The sequence below is a fragment of the Camelus ferus genome, chromosome 6 (assembly GCF_009834535.1).
Source record: "Camelus ferus isolate YT-003-E chromosome 6, BCGSAC_Cfer_1.0, whole genome shotgun sequence".
Lineage (NCBI taxonomy): Eukaryota > Metazoa > Chordata > Mammalia > Artiodactyla > Camelidae > Camelus > Camelus ferus.
In genome coordinates, this window is record NC_045701.1 from 65,916,037 (window position 1) to 65,931,610 (window position 15,574).

Below are 15,574 nucleotides of genomic sequence, written 5' to 3' on the forward strand. Positions count from 1 at the left end.
TAATAGCCAAAAGGCAGAAACAATTTGAATGTCCCTTAATGGATGAATAGATCAACAAAATATGGTATATATCCACACATAGAAAATTAGTCAGCCATAAAAGGAATGAATTACTGATACATACTACAAGGTAGATGAACCTCAGAAACATTATGTTAAGTAAAAGAAGCCAAACAAAATGTTACATCATGTATGAAATATCCAGAATAGGTAAATACATAGACACAGAAAGCAGACAGGTGGTGGCCAAGAGCTAGCAGAGAAGTATTCTGGGAGTAATCGTTTAATGGGTAAGGGTTTTATTTGGAAATGATAAAAATGCTTTGGAATAGACAGAGATGGTAGCTGTATGACACTGTGAATGTACTAAATGCACTGAATTTTTCACTTTTAAATGGTTAATTTTATTTTATGAATTTTATCTCAATTTTTAAAAAAAGAATATTTTTCAGAGATACATATTAAGGTATTTACAGAGGAAATGATATAATGTTTTTTGAAAATGCATTCAAAATTGGGAAGGTCACAGATGAAGAATAAATGAAATAAGATTGCCCATGGGTTAATTATTGAAACTAGGTGCTAGGCATACTGAAGTTTATTTTACTATTAAATATATGTGTGTATATGTGAATTTTTTTAACATAAAAATTTTTTAGAAGAATAAAGTCAAGATTTGATATTAAAATAAGAGTCTACTCGACTTAGGGATTTGACATCACCTCCTCCTGAATAACAAGAGTTGGAGAGTTTTAAAGGGAGGATATGAACTGGTACATGCTTCCAGAACTCCCATCCATTAACCAGACATTCCTGAATAGCTCTGGTCTGAACCTAAGTCTCTCGCTATAAAAAGGCACATTTGTACTTGGTGAAAACTAATGGACACAGGGAAGCTCTGGCCTAAAGCCTGAAGATCTTGGGTCAGAATGAACATAGCAGCAAATTCAACACAGACCTCTGAATAACTACAGCTTCCACCTTGCAGAATAAGCAAAGTTGCTAAATTACTGGGGGTAGGGGTACCTGTTTAAAAAAAAATAGCAGATTCACAATTCAATCACTGGGTCTGTGCTCCAGGAAGCAGCACGTTAACAAGCTGCCCAGGTGATTCTGCTGCCCTCTAAAGTTTGAGAATCACTGGGTTAGGATATTGGGACCCTGGTGTCTTCCAGTGGACAAAGCTGACTCTAGAGCTCCACCTTGTGGTGCAAAAGCTAGAAAGCAACTTGACCAGAATCCTTGGCTTCCATTCATCACTCTGACAGGTGTCCAAAGCCTGGCAAGAACCATAACAACCTCCTCTAAGGGTTTACTCCCTAAAGATGACATTTTGATCCATGTCATCATACTCAGGGAGTTAACAGGTTCAGAAAACATTATAGAAAGCTAGCTTTGTAAATACATACTATTTTGGAATGAGTGTAACACTGCATTCATTTGATATTTATTGAGTGTCTGTAACATTCTAAGCACTATGCTAGGCACTACAGGTTAAAGATGAATAAAACACGGTCCTGTCGTTTAAAAATCCACAGAAAAACATGAGATGTAATAGTACACATTGAGACAAGTACTTTCTTTCTGAGAAGCAACTCCTGGGCACTGGAAGGAAATTAAGATTTTTTTTAATACTGGCCTACCTGGACATAAGGCTTACTCATATTAAAGACAATCAATGATGGCAAACGCAGTAACTGAGACATGCAACATGAATGCCACAGACCATTAGTTCTTCAGAGAGGGTCTGAATAGAGCGCACTCTTCCACTAGAAGTGAGAGAAAGCTTCACTCATTCAACACATACTCTGTGCCAAAACCGTGCTAGGTGCTGGGGACACAGTGAGTAAAGGAAGCTTGAAGATCTAACAAGGATGTTTTCCCTGATGGGGTACCATTAGATCCTGGACCTTGAAGGGTAACTAGGATTTGAATAGGAAAAGAAAAATTATGAAAAAAGGAGAAATTCTCAATGTGTGTTTGTATGCAGAAGAGGAGTTACAAAGGGAGAAGGGACACTGGCACCACAGAAGGGGTAGACTGCTTGCTTAATGAGTCTTTATTTCTCCCAGTAAACTAGGTCATACATTAATTCCAAAAAAAACCATTTCCTTGGAGTATCCCACATTATAGGTTCTGGAGATATGGCCATGAACAAAAATAATGAAAAGCCACTAACACTACTGGGTAGGGGAATGGCAAAAGTGAGGTTTAAGGTTATGTGCTATGTGTCAGAAGCAAGAGGTAGGTTAGGAAGCCAGTGCAGTCAACACCTTATGGAAAGAGTGCCATAGACCTGAAATAGGGCAGGGGCTTTAAGAACTGAAAACAGCGGCCAGGTACTAACACAGAGCAGGGCTGGTTATGGCAGAGGGGTGGAGAGACAGAAGAGTCAAATGGGATTCTGGGACTTTAGCCAGGACGGTTACAAGAGTGATGGTGACATTAATAAAAAAACAAACAACTTAAGAAAGGAATATAATTTTAGCAGGGAAATAAGCTTTTATTACAGGCTTCAGTAGATGGAACACTTGCCTGAGTACTGTATATGTACATATAGATAGTAAAGACGGGTGAGTGGGAGGAGAGAGAGAGAAAGCAGTGGCCAACTAGAAGGCATGTCCCCTGACTAGAGCTATGCATTCTGACAACTGAACTCCAACCATTCCCAGCTTTTCTCTTGCAGTTTTCTATAATACCATCTGAACTGTTAGGTCCTCCTGACTCCTCTCCCTCTTTTTCCCCTTCCAGCTGCTCCAAAAATTGCTGGTGATATTGCTACTACTATTGGAATCATAGGGAAGAAAGTAAATACCCACTTGAAGACAACAGTGACCTTGGGTTCTTCTTCTTCCTTTTTTTTTTTTTAATGTACTTTAACATATAATACATTACACTACTTCTAAAGCATACAGCTCAGTAAGTGCTTTTGCATAAATATACACTCATGAAACTATCACACAGGTAAAGACACAGAACACCTGAAGTTTCTCTCGTGCCTTCTTAAGTCAATACTCTACCAAGACCTAACCACTATTCTGACTTCTGTAACCTGCCTGTTCTTTAATAGCATACCAGTGAAATCACACAGTATTATGCTCTTTTGTATCTGGCCTCTTTCATTTAACATTATGGCTAGGAGATTCATCCACATCGGTGTGCGTTATCTACGGCTCATTCTTTTTTACATCTGCATAGTATTTTATAGTACGGCTACTCTGCAGTTAATCCACTCTCCTTTAATGGACATTTGAGTTGTTTCCAGCTTTGGGCTATCATGAATAAAGCAGCTGTCAATATTCTTGCACGTGTCTTTGGTGGAAACATGTACTCAGATATATCTAACAGTAAGACTGCTGAGTCATGGAGTCATGTTTAGCTTTAGTCAATACTGACAAATAGTTTTCCCAAATGGTTGTCCCAATTTACACTCACCTAAAATGTGTAAGTGTTTATTGCTCCATACCTTTGACAACACTTGGTACTATCAGCCTCTAATTTTAACCATTCAGGGTATACACTGATAAATCATTGTGGTTTTAATTTGCACTTCCCTCATGAGTAGTGAAGTTGAGTACCTTTCAAATACTTATTGGTTATTTGGATATCTGTTTCTGTGAAGTGCCTATTCAATATTTCTGCTCATTTTAAAAACTGAGTTTTGGGTCTTTTACTTACTGATTTATAGTTTGTTACATATTCTGAATGTGAATTGTTGTTTAATACATGTATTATGAATATTTTTTCCTAGACTATGGCTCGTCCTTTGACTCATCTTTTCACTTAATAGTGTCTTTGGTGAATAAAAGTTCTTAATTTGAATGAAATTCAATTCATCAATTTTTTGTCTTTCATGTATAGTGCTTTTGGGGTCCTGTTAAAGTTAAGAATCTTTGTTTACCCTCATGGCTGTGCATTCTGTGAGGTCTGGAGAGCACCAATCTTTAAAGTTTCAACAAAGGATGGGTGCCTCTTCCAGCCTTTGAAGTTGAACCCCTGGGCTCTATTTTCCACTAACAGTACAAGCAACCCTCAAATGCAATGTGGGCAGAGACTGTCCGGCTGCTCAGAAGGCAAGGAGTTAACTTAATTTGGTCTCTACAGAAGGATTGGCACAGGCTCAGAAAACAGACCATTAGTCCCCAAAGCCAGATGAGTTCCCAAGAGCAATTTCTTTCTAATAGTAGAATTACACTCATTGCCCATTTTCAGATGCGTCATCTACACAACACATAAAAGCACTGGCTTATAAGGCAAGTCTTTACAGGAATTCCTGGCTTGCCCTAGTTTTATTATTGAGTGGGAAAGAACCACTGTCTTTATTAGCCTTGTCAAAGCAAGACATTGTTACTTGTCACAGAACTAACAAAAACTGACAGAAACTAAAGACACGAGAAGGGAGAGAGGTGGTGAGCTAGCAGACAGCTAAAACAGGCAATGAAAACGGTGAGACAAGGAGAGTAATAGCAGGGGAAATTTCACTTTTTCTGAATGCTTTGGATGTTCAAGGATCTCAGTTCTGAAAATTGTTCAGAGACCACTGCAACTATCCAAGCAAGACATCATAACTTGGATGTTGGTAATGACAAAGGAGAGGATGGTTGTGAAAAGACATCAGCAGAAATAATGTAAATGAAATAAATGAAGCCCTGCCCAAACATGCAATGTACACTTGTATATGTTAAGTTTTCTCTTATCCAATCACTTATACTCAAGTTCCCCACCCTATGGAACACTCTTTATCAGTAAAATCCCCAAAGTCAACCTTCAAACTCCAATGGCTACATGGCCAGGGAAGTAATATAAATGAGAGAAGTACACCTGGATCAAGACATCAAGGACTGGTGGAATCCTTAACACATCATAAAGGGTTAAAGAGGAACTCATGGCTCAGCTCGTATGACTGCTGCCACATGAGAACAGAGGTCCAATGATAGATCTTTTGATTTTTTTCAAGAGATGTTAGAAATTGTGATTTTTCTGTGTAATTTTCCAAACACTATTACATTATGTAGGCCAAAATATCTCTGTGGGTTGAATTTGGCCTATGGGCAACTAGTTCACAACCTCTGTTCCAAAACTTTACAAAAGAAAAATAAGTAGCATGTGCAGGTTTCCAGGGTTAGGAGAACAAGAAACTTGGAAAGTCAGCATGTAGACAGGGGCTGGGCCAGGAGACAGTGAAAAGGGAGGCAGGATGTCTAAAGGACTCAGCCTTCAGAGTTGGATAGGTCTGTATTAGAAAAATTTGAGAGAAATTCTGAAAAAGTTTTATTGCAAGGAGGCCTAGATGAAAGAACACTAGAATATACAGGGCCCCTAACTGATTTAAAAGCAGGGGAAGATATTATACATACACACATGTATTATTTCATCTTTCTGTACCTTGATTTCTTTATTATTAAAGTAAGAATAATAGAATCTACTTCATAAAGTTGTCATAAGGATTAAATAAGGAATTCTTCTTATAGTTGTCATTATCCTTGGCAAATAACGCCTAATAAATGTAGGCTATTATTTACTATTATGAGACACTGAGAGGTGGAATAACATGCTCAAGATCACATGGCTACTAGGTGGACTGCCTGCCTTTGTGCCCAGAATGTACAGCTTCAGCTCCTACACTCTAAACCATCAAGCTCTTCTGCCTCCCTTTACCCTCACTGGGCTAGTTTCTTAATCTGTACAATGAGGAAGTCAGATCAGTCCCTTCCAGAGCTGACATTTTACTCTGCCAGCCACTCTCTGATCAGCTTATTTCAGGGCTGTACAGTGGGACAAATATGTCCCTGTTCACACTCCTACGGGATAACTAGCTAAGGTAGAGAGGCACATCTTAGGCTGGGGTAGGGCAGAGAAACCGTTCCAGCAATGGAATCATCCAGAAGGTAGGTTAGGAAGGACAAGGTATTCAGTGTGAGGCCCTGATTGTTCCACAGGGATTATTTTTATCTCTAGAAGGCCAGTGGGCCTCTCAAGTAGGTCCAGAATTCACACGTGTGCCCAACCTATTACAAGCTGAAGTCACTTATAAGCCTGCTAAGGAACCACAATAGGCTCTAAATCCAGAATCTTTAGAACACCAAGCGACTCATTTTCTTGGGGTTCAAGGGTCTCTATGAGAACCTGGTAAAAGCTCTCCCAGTCCCCAAAAGAAAATGCCACATGTGCTCAGATATGCAAGCACACATGATTTTACCTGCAGTCATAAGGGGTTCACAAACTCCCTAAAATCTTTCCCTAGACTTTAAGTATCCCTGAAATAGATCTATCCTATTCCAGGCTTGTCCTCCCAGGAGATTCAGAATTGTCCCTAGATCTGGGTTGGGGTTTCTAGGCAGCTGTGTTCGGGAGACAAATCATCTATTGCAACTCAGCATAATTAACCCCACATGGAAAAGATAAAGGGCCAACTCTTCCTCCCCACACCTTGTACTGAGAGAATTCAAACAGAGATCTGCAGTTTAATGTCCGAACACCAGTGGATGTGAAGAACAGTACCCCAAGAATATTTCATGTTCCTTTTCTGCCTCATATCCATAAAACCACACAGAACCTTAGAAAAGTTGAAAGAAATAGGTAAAAACATCCTAGGTCTCTGCAGTACTGCACTCCTCCTTTTATTCCAAGACAGGAAATCAGTCAAGATTGCCAATTAGTTTTATTAGTTGACTTTTCTCCCATGTGGGCTTTGAAAACTATAGATTACCAAAGGAACCACATAATCTCACCCATAAATGACAGGGTAATCAAAACAAGAAGATAATATTTTCCCCCCATAAGACTTGCAAAAGTTTAAGTGTTGATGAGAGTCTGGAGATACACGTAGTCTCATGCAGTTGGTAAATAGGATTAAATCAGTGCAGCCTTTAGTGGTGGTGGGAAAATCTGGCAATTTTTATTGTAAAACATACACCCTTTGGTGCAGCAATTCCCAAGATACTTCTGCAAAGGGAGGCCAAGACAGATGTGCAACCATATTCATGCAGCACAGTTTATAATAGCCCAAACTGGAAACAAGAAGTCTGGCTGTTGGATACATCATAAGAATGGAATACCATGTAGTCATTAACAGAATGTGCTAGAACTGTAAGTGCTGATATGAATAAAAAGCTCCAAGACATAGTGTTAATTGAAAAAAGAAGCTGAGAACAGTGGTAAGCATTACATGGTTCCTTTACTCTAAATTTTTTAAAGGATACGTATTCTTTACACTAATTATACACATTAAATCATGTCTGGACAGATACTTAAACTGTGTGCTGTAGTTACCTTCGGAAAGAAGAGATTAGGAAAGAGAAGAACCATATTGATGTACAAACATTTAAAATAACATACAAGGAACAGAGATAATCTCAACATGAGATTTTCCTTCTTCCTTTTTTTCATTACACGTCTCTGGACAAGAGACCCTAAGTCTAATAAGTGTTACTATAAAAATAAAGCAATAATCTCACTTAGAATTTTTTGAAAAGAAAAGAATTCAAGCAGAAAGAAGAGAGCCCAAATATAACGCAGAGCAGGAAGCTAGTAGAAGAAAATCGGGATGAGCATTAACATTCAGCCCCTTTCTTCTCTCAAGACACTGCTGACATCATGAACTACTCAAGCTTTCCACTGAGGATGAACAGCTCAGGGCCCCACTCCCATTCCAGTTGCCAGCTGTTCACTACAATTATCAGTACGGGAGATAGCAGGTTGGGAAAAGGCTGGCCTTAGTCCAAAATCCTGCCCTTTGTGATATGGATGAGGCAGAACAGTTGTTCCTAAAAAGTCCCAAGTAGCAGAGAATGCCATAGCTGAACACAGGAGACTGTCTTTTGGGCAGAGGACAAGCCTCCTAAGTACACAGTGCAAAGAGCACAACAGAGGTCCTGCCACTACATGCATTTCAGCTGCATAGAAAAGGAAGAACCAAGTGCATATGCAACAGAGAGCAGAAATCTCTGCTGCCCTATGGAGCCTCAGGGAGCCCTGCTCAACACCAGGGACCCCCTTCTGTTCTATCCAGATCTGCCACAGTTCCAACCCCATCAGACTGCCCCATGGAGAGAATTAGCTAGAACTAAATATCACCAAGGAAGATAAAATCCTCTGTACTTAACTGCCCCTTTCATCTGAGGCCCCTGCAATAAACCATAACTTTTCCATGATACTCTTCTGCAACAGTGCTTTAGTGTGGGAAGCTAGCTCCACGTAGAACTTTCAGAGGAGCTAGCACTGCATGTAAAAGCAAGGTTTGCTTTATATACAGGTGCCATAAAAGGTTATCTCTCCCCCATAGGATTTAAGGAACATGAAAGAGGCTCCTACTTGCCCTCAGCCACATATTTCTCTTAAGGATGCCTAAAATTCTTCCATTAGTGATTCATACCATCAGTTCAGAATTGTCCTAAGTGTACTCTTAATAATGCAAACAGAAGGGGAACACATTAGGTCCCTGACACTGTAGTCCAGTAACTGTAGTCCTCTTGACCTTTATTGTTACAGTCACTCTTCCTTTTGAGAAACATAAAAAATAAACAAACTCCCTTCTCAGAAAACGCTCTTAGATGAATACATGGTATAATTTCCATGCAATTTGGAGGGCTCACAGTTCTCATGAAGCCCATACCCTCTTCAGCCTGGGGTTAAGAATCCCCAGTTCAGTGGAAATGAGTTTAACAAATCACCATCACTCCCCTGACAAGACCTCCCGTGACTGTGGGGAAGCCTGGACCTACAGGTAGAAGGCAGCACTGAAGGGAGGCTTTCAGTATTGCAAAGTTTGCCTAGAGTGGACCCTGTCTAGAGTGCAGATTATAATTTATGACTCCTCCTCAGCAAGGAGTGTGCTATCTCAACACTGTCTGCCCTTTGGGAACAGGGCTCCCCTGGCTTCAGAGACACCAGGACATGTTAAGAGATGTCCAACTGAGATCAACTGCCAAACAGGTTCGCACAACCCTTGCTGGCTGATAACATTACCTGAGAGTTGAGGCAGGGAAAAGTGTTTTTTTTTTTTTTTTTTTTGTCTATAATGCTTAATTTTTTTTTTTAACATTTTTTAATGGAGTTATAGTCATTTTACAATGTTGTGTCAAATTCCAGTGTAGAGCACAATTTTTCAGTTATACATACATATATTCATTGTCACATTTATTTTGCTGTGAGTTACCCTAAGATCTTGTATATAAGGCAGGGAAAAGTTTTAACATCTTCTGAATAAAGGGGACTCACCTCTGAGGTTTTCGAATATCCCAGAGTCCCACTCCTTCCTTTGAATTGGCTGTGGCCAATAACCTGGGTTCCACAGGGTTAAACATGACACTGTGAAAGGCTGATGGATAGTTGGCCAAGCAGAAGGGCTCTGTGAAGAGAGAAATTCTGATCAGTCCTCTACAGGCACCTCTGGACCAGTGGCAGGCAGACAAGCAAGGAATGTGAATGCGAGGAGGAGCACACTCTTTTAACAACCATCCCAGTGGGCTGGAATCCAACAGAGTACATCACCCCAGGAGCTGTGCTTACTCACAAAGTCCCCACAAGTCCTGGTACACACTTTCTGCACACAGAAAGTCTGAAAACAGCAACTTAAACATACATACACAAATTTTAAACTATAATACTCAGAAATACACACAGAATCTATTCAGATCCTGTGACAAAACAGAAATGGTCACGGTAAATGGTAAATTAAGGTTTTTTTTTCTTTTTTTTGCAGTAAGTAAAACTGAATTCCTCATGAGCTGAAAAAAATTCACAACCTATTACTGGTAAAATCATAATACCTTAATTCAAATATATTAGCTTCAGAAATTAAGTTTTAAAATTATACAAAGATTTAATGAAGACAAAACAAAACAATAGTGCAGTTTTTCCTTCTGGTCATATTGCTCCTTAAATTGAAAAGAAAAGGGCTTCAGTCTAGAATTTTAAGATTTCACTTGCAATGTTGAAATACCTAAAAAAAAAAAAAAGGCATCGAACTTCCCTTGCATCCAGCCAGCTCCTTATCAACTTCACTTAGAACCCTGCAGCCTCTTACACGTGTTAGCTGGCTGCTAGGCGAAGCCATAGGCCTACAGAAGTTGTTTAGAAGCAGTAGACAGAAAGCACTCCCCAGTCTACGATTTCCGTATGTGACACTTCACAGGTCTCTGGGCACAGAGAGCACTCAATCATCTCTGCCAGCAGGCAGTTCAGACAGAGGAGAATTTCCCCTACCAAGCACACAGTGACTCGACCATCACCTCTGCTTTCAGCTACCTTGTCTGTCTGACCCTGAGAACAAGCTTCTCTTATAGCCTGAACCTCAATAATGAGCACAGCACACTATATTAAATGTTCAGAATACAGAATAATAAGACCCAGAGCCTGCCAGACAGACTAGGCAGGCAGAACAGTAACTCTGTGTACACAGGTGTGCACAAGAGTAGGGGTGGAGGCAGCACTAAGGGTCTGCTGGAGGAAAGAGCCTTTGAGGACAGAATGACAGAGAAACCTCTCTACCGAAAATGAGCAGAAGAGATGCATTTCCTGAAAACTCCAGAAACATTCAACATGACAAATTCTTCATTTTACATTTCAGAGACCCACAGAACTGATTTGGAAGAGGAACTCACTCAGACAATCCACTTTAAGTAGAATGTATCTGCTATCATTTTAAGCTCCTGCACACAGTTAAGGTGAGGTTCTGTGGTTCTTTCAGCAAAATAACAAGCCTGAAACTAGGATGCAAGAAAGAGCACAACACCCCCATTCTCTGTAAAAAGCCAGGAATATGTACATGCCAGCACCATGCACAGAGCTGACCCCTGGTGACTACCCTCTACAATTGAGGCACTACATGTCCTGTTCCTTGGGACTACTAAACACCAAGATACTGCGGTGTTTACTACAGGTGCAAAGGTCTGTGGAGATTCACAGGTGATTGGAGAAGGATTGGTAAAGGTGCCTCACTTCTGACTGCTTAGGGGTAGGATGGGGCCTCCACAGACACATATTTATGCCCCCACATGTGAGTTTCCTCTTCCTTTACAGCTCTTCCCTTCAGGCTTCCCAGGCCATAAATTGTATCTGCAATGAACCCAACTTCAAACTCTTCAACACAATCCAAAAGCTTTTTGCACAGTGACCCTACCTCCATGGGGAGACTCCCGGATGTCCCAGATGAGAACCCGGCCATCATCTGAGGAGCTGGCAAAAATGTTGTCATTCACTGGGCTCACCGACAAGCCATACACTGCATCTTCATGAGCAAACACATCCAAGGTCTCACTGCTGAGAGACAGAGAGCAGAGAGAGGCACACAGGCACACACATACACATCACCATGGAGCAGAGTCCCAGCCCTCTAGTTCCTAGAATGGAGTTCTCTTTCATTTCCTCCAGCAGAAAGTCAACCTAGCTAAACCCAAAGGATTATATATTTACTAAAAAAAGTAGGTACTCAACTTCCAGGTTTAAAGAAAAAATATTGTTGAACAGACTTCATAGATTTCATGACAAGTTTGCTTTGCAATAAATAAGCATGAAAGTGACTCAACAGACGAGCTTCATGTTTTCACTTCCTGCAGAATTCATCTGCTTGTGTACAGGCCTGGAGGTGGCGCTAGACTTCTAAGAGCAAGGGAATGCTTTAGAGCAGCCCCGATGCCAGCAGGGGCAGAAGAGGGATTTCCTGGCAATCTGGCATGGTGAAGAAAAGCATGGCTCCAAGGCCAGGCTACCTAAATTCAGGTCCTAACACCACTTGACCTTAAGTTACCTAACAGCTCTACTCCTCGGTTTTCTAATTGAGGTCATAATAGTATCACCTGATAAAATTACTGTGAGGGTTAAATAAATTAATACATACAAAGCACTTAGAGTGGTACCAGGCACATAAAATATTAGCTATCATTATTATTAAGGACTATGTTTACTTCCCTTCCAACCTCTCCCTTTAAATTTTCACCTGAAAACTATAATTTTATAGCAGCTTTCCAAATTTTTTTTTAAATCAAAATTTTATTCCGAAACTATTACGGAAATCTTTTTCAGCAAAGGACAGCTGGTTTCAGGTTATTTTCGTCAAAAAACAAAAACTACTTTGGTCTAAAGAGATATTTGCCTCTCTTCATATGAAAAACAGAGTTAATTACCTTTATACCAACAATCTATTTACCTTTCAACATCGTGGAGGATAACTTGCTCATCATTTCCTGTAAAGGAAAAAGCAGACGTTTGATAATTCCTGTAATTCATTAACTGTGAAACCTGGAGTAACATCTGTAACTTTTCTATGCCTCAGTAAAAACAGAATAATAACTGTATCTATATAGGTATTGTGAAGATAAGAGTGCATTTGTAAAAGCATTCAGAATAGGACTAAGCCCCAACAAATGTTTGCTACTATTCACATCCTCATCATTTTTTATGGCATTAAAATTTAATGACTGTGTGATTCTAAATGATGGGAAAGTGTTTATCCACAAGTTTTTTTCTCTTGCATTTCTCTTTATTCTGTCAAGGAATCTAAAAATACTACATTCATGATATGTGTAGTCCTGCCTTCAAATGGTTAATATAGTCAAAAAAAAAAAAACTCAAAAATGAAGACAGTAAAAAAATTTCCCCTTGTATGCTGAAAGCATAAGCAGTAGAGATGTGGCCCAGGTCATCCTAAAGCCCTGGCTGTAACTCTGCTACAGGTTCATACCAAGTAAATCAAACCCATACTAATGCCTTCCAGGTAACAGGCACAGTGTCAGGTGCTGGGGACAAGATTCAGCCCAGCCCTTGAGGACTTCTCAGTCCACCTGTATATACAACTAATCATGACAAGAGGGGTTATCTTGTTGCAGTGATATGCTCTACAATGAGGACACAGATACAGGAGCAACTGTGTCCTTTATGAGCAGGATGAAAGTACGTAACACAGGTGAGAATATTTTTAAGGGGAAGGAGACACATAAAGAAACTAAATAACCCAAAACTCTTACCGATGGAAGACGTAGGGGAAGTGGTGGGTACTGGACAATTAATCATGGCCTAGAGAGGAACAGCATGTGCAAAAGGCACAGGGCACTTAAGATGTAAAGTGATTTAGTAACTAGAGTACAAGATGTGGGGGAGGAAGATGAGGCCAGACAGGTAGATTGGATTTAGACTTTATCCCATGCACACTGTAGGGTCAAAGGTTCACATGGTTGAAACTTTCTTTTAAGAGAAAACCTGTATAAGCAATGAATAAGGAGAGTTACATACTGGTAGCAGAAATCACAGGACACTGCAATAGTCCAGGCCAAAGCTAAGGATCTGAATCAGGGCAGTAGGTATAGAAAGAAAACAGAAACTAAAGGATGAGTATGATGCTCTCAAAATAGATCTGACAGTCTAGTTGGTGACTAATAAGATGCGTAAATGAAAGAAAGGCAGGTTTGAGGATGACTTTGAGATTTCTATTAGGCTGAACCATACGAAATTGTCATTTTTGTAAGCTGAAAATGCTTCAATGTCAGCAGTTTCTTAAAAGTTAAACCTAACAGCTTAAATAATTAAGTGAATGGTGATAATAATTGGGAAAGGGAATCCAGGGAACAAGAAGAAGTATTTGTGCAGGGGAGGACTAATAATTTTAGTTTTAGATCTGCTGCATTTAAATTACTTTTGGAACACAAAGGTAGATATTCAGTGAGGAAATCTGCAGCTCAGAAGAGAGGGCAGGGCTAGAAATGCAGTGGTCAGAAAGGAGTGCGACTGACAGATGCCATCAAGAAGCTGGCTTGAGCACAAGCCATTACAGTTGCACCCTAACACAATGTTTTTTCAAACAGGAGCCATCCATGGTCATAACATCAATCTGAGTCACAATTTTTTAAATCTTTAAAAACAAAATAGAACAGAATAGAAAAAAAACTAGAGTGTACCTCAAATAGTAAGGTTAAGTACAGTTTCTAAAACCTTTCTGTGTACCAGACTGCAATGTGAAAGTTTCTACTGAAAAAGAAACAAGAGCAAAGGAGAGGAAGGAAAGTAGAAGGACAGACAGACATTAGTCTATAAATGTGTCTAAACTGCTGTAATGCAGAGAAGACAAGCTATGGGAAACCACAACTCAATGAGACAAAGGAAAGAAAATTACGGAGTTATTTTAGCACTCCTTTATCTGAAATTCCAGCCACAGTGAATTTCCCAAGGTGGAAATCTCCCTTCTTCTCACCTCCAGAGAATACTTTGGTGTTCCCACTGTTGAAAGCCAGGCAAAAAATATTGGAATGATGCTCTCCTTTCAGCTGTATGGGCTTGACTCTGGAGTGGATGGCTTGTTCCATGTGCCATAGTAGAACCCGGCGATCATCTCCTCCTTGAGAGGGGAGTAAGAATCTAGGGTTAAAACAGTTAACATTTCAAGGCTGACATTTGGTTTTGCCAGCCTTGAATCCCATCATTTTCAAAACTGCACCTCGACAACTCCATGTGATTCTGATGGGGCACACAAACCCAGGACTCTACCCTCTGAACCATCAGTAAACACATGGCCTCTAAACCACTCACTTTTCCTCAGAAATTACATCTTACAACACACAGAAAAGGAAGGGGATAAAAACACTAACATTAAAACCTTCAAAGCCACCCTGAATTTCCAGAGACCCAGTTGCTTAAATATTTCTTTATTTGCTACCTGAAATCTTTCTACTAATGTCCCCCTACTTTTTTTTTTCTGTCTAACAGAATCTGAGTTGGTTTCTAGTGCTTGCAACCAAAGAACTCTAAAGAAACATGCTAGTATTTCTATCATAATAGCTTTCAAAGCACTCTCCTTGATGTGATCTCACTGACTATGGGACACTATACAAATGAGGAACCTGTATGACTGTCACAACAGCAGTATCAAGACAGAATCCACCTTTCATGAAGCTCAGTCCAGCTCTTTCCTCTGCGTAACTCTCAACTGTCCAAGTTAAATGAGCAATATTATACTGCATGAGCCAGGTCCTATACATGTTCTATATATTCTTTGTATTTGCACATGCATTAAACACATCTGGAAGAATGAACAATGGACTGTAAACAGTAGTTACTACTTCCAGGAAATGGGATTAAAAGAGAGGTACAGGACAGATTAGACGGTTCTTGCCTTTATAGATTTGACACTGCTTGACTCTTTATAACAAGACTATATTATACTACTAACAAAAATTTAACTTACAATAGGCTCAAACATGGGCAGCAAACCGTAGTAAGTTGTATACCTCTGCCTCCACTCCTCTATTAAATACATTAAATAGCCACAAATTATAGCACATCCATACAAGGGCATACCATGTAACCATCAAATTAGTGAATCTGTAAGAACTAACTCAGAAAAGATGTCCAAAGGTCTTTGTTAAGGGAAAAATGAGGTGTAAAACAGAATGCATACCAACATCCATTTGTGTAAAACAAATTTTTAAAAAGCTCCACGATAGCAGGAACTTTGTCACTTTTGTTCACTGCAGAATTTCCAGCACCTAAATGAATACCCCAGAGTAGACACTGAATGAATATATTTATGCTTGTATTTGCATATCTAGATGGCTATAAAAGAAATTATTTTTAATGGACACAT

At 39.7% G+C, this 15,574-nt stretch overlaps 1 protein-coding gene across 3 annotated transcripts in view; it reads right to left on the reverse strand.

Moving 5' to 3' along the window:
- DCAF5 (DDB1 and CUL4 associated factor 5) overlaps positions 1-15,574 on the reverse strand; it is a 93,875-nt gene that overhangs the window by 54,582 nt on the left and 23,719 nt on the right. For 2 of the 3 annotated variants that reach the window (XM_032482253.1, XM_032482255.1), the window contains exons 2-5: positions 14,186-14,329; positions 12,149-12,185; positions 11,123-11,262; positions 9,220-9,349 (exon numbers count right to left, since the gene is read on the reverse strand). In XM_032482253.1, coding sequence (XP_032338144.1) covers positions 9,220-9,349; positions 11,123-11,262; positions 12,149-12,185; positions 14,186-14,329 — 451 coding nt within the window. The remainder of the gene's footprint in view (positions 1-9,219; positions 9,350-11,122; positions 11,263-12,148; positions 12,186-14,185; positions 14,330-15,574) is intronic. The other variant, XM_032482254.1, reaches the window with a different exon arrangement.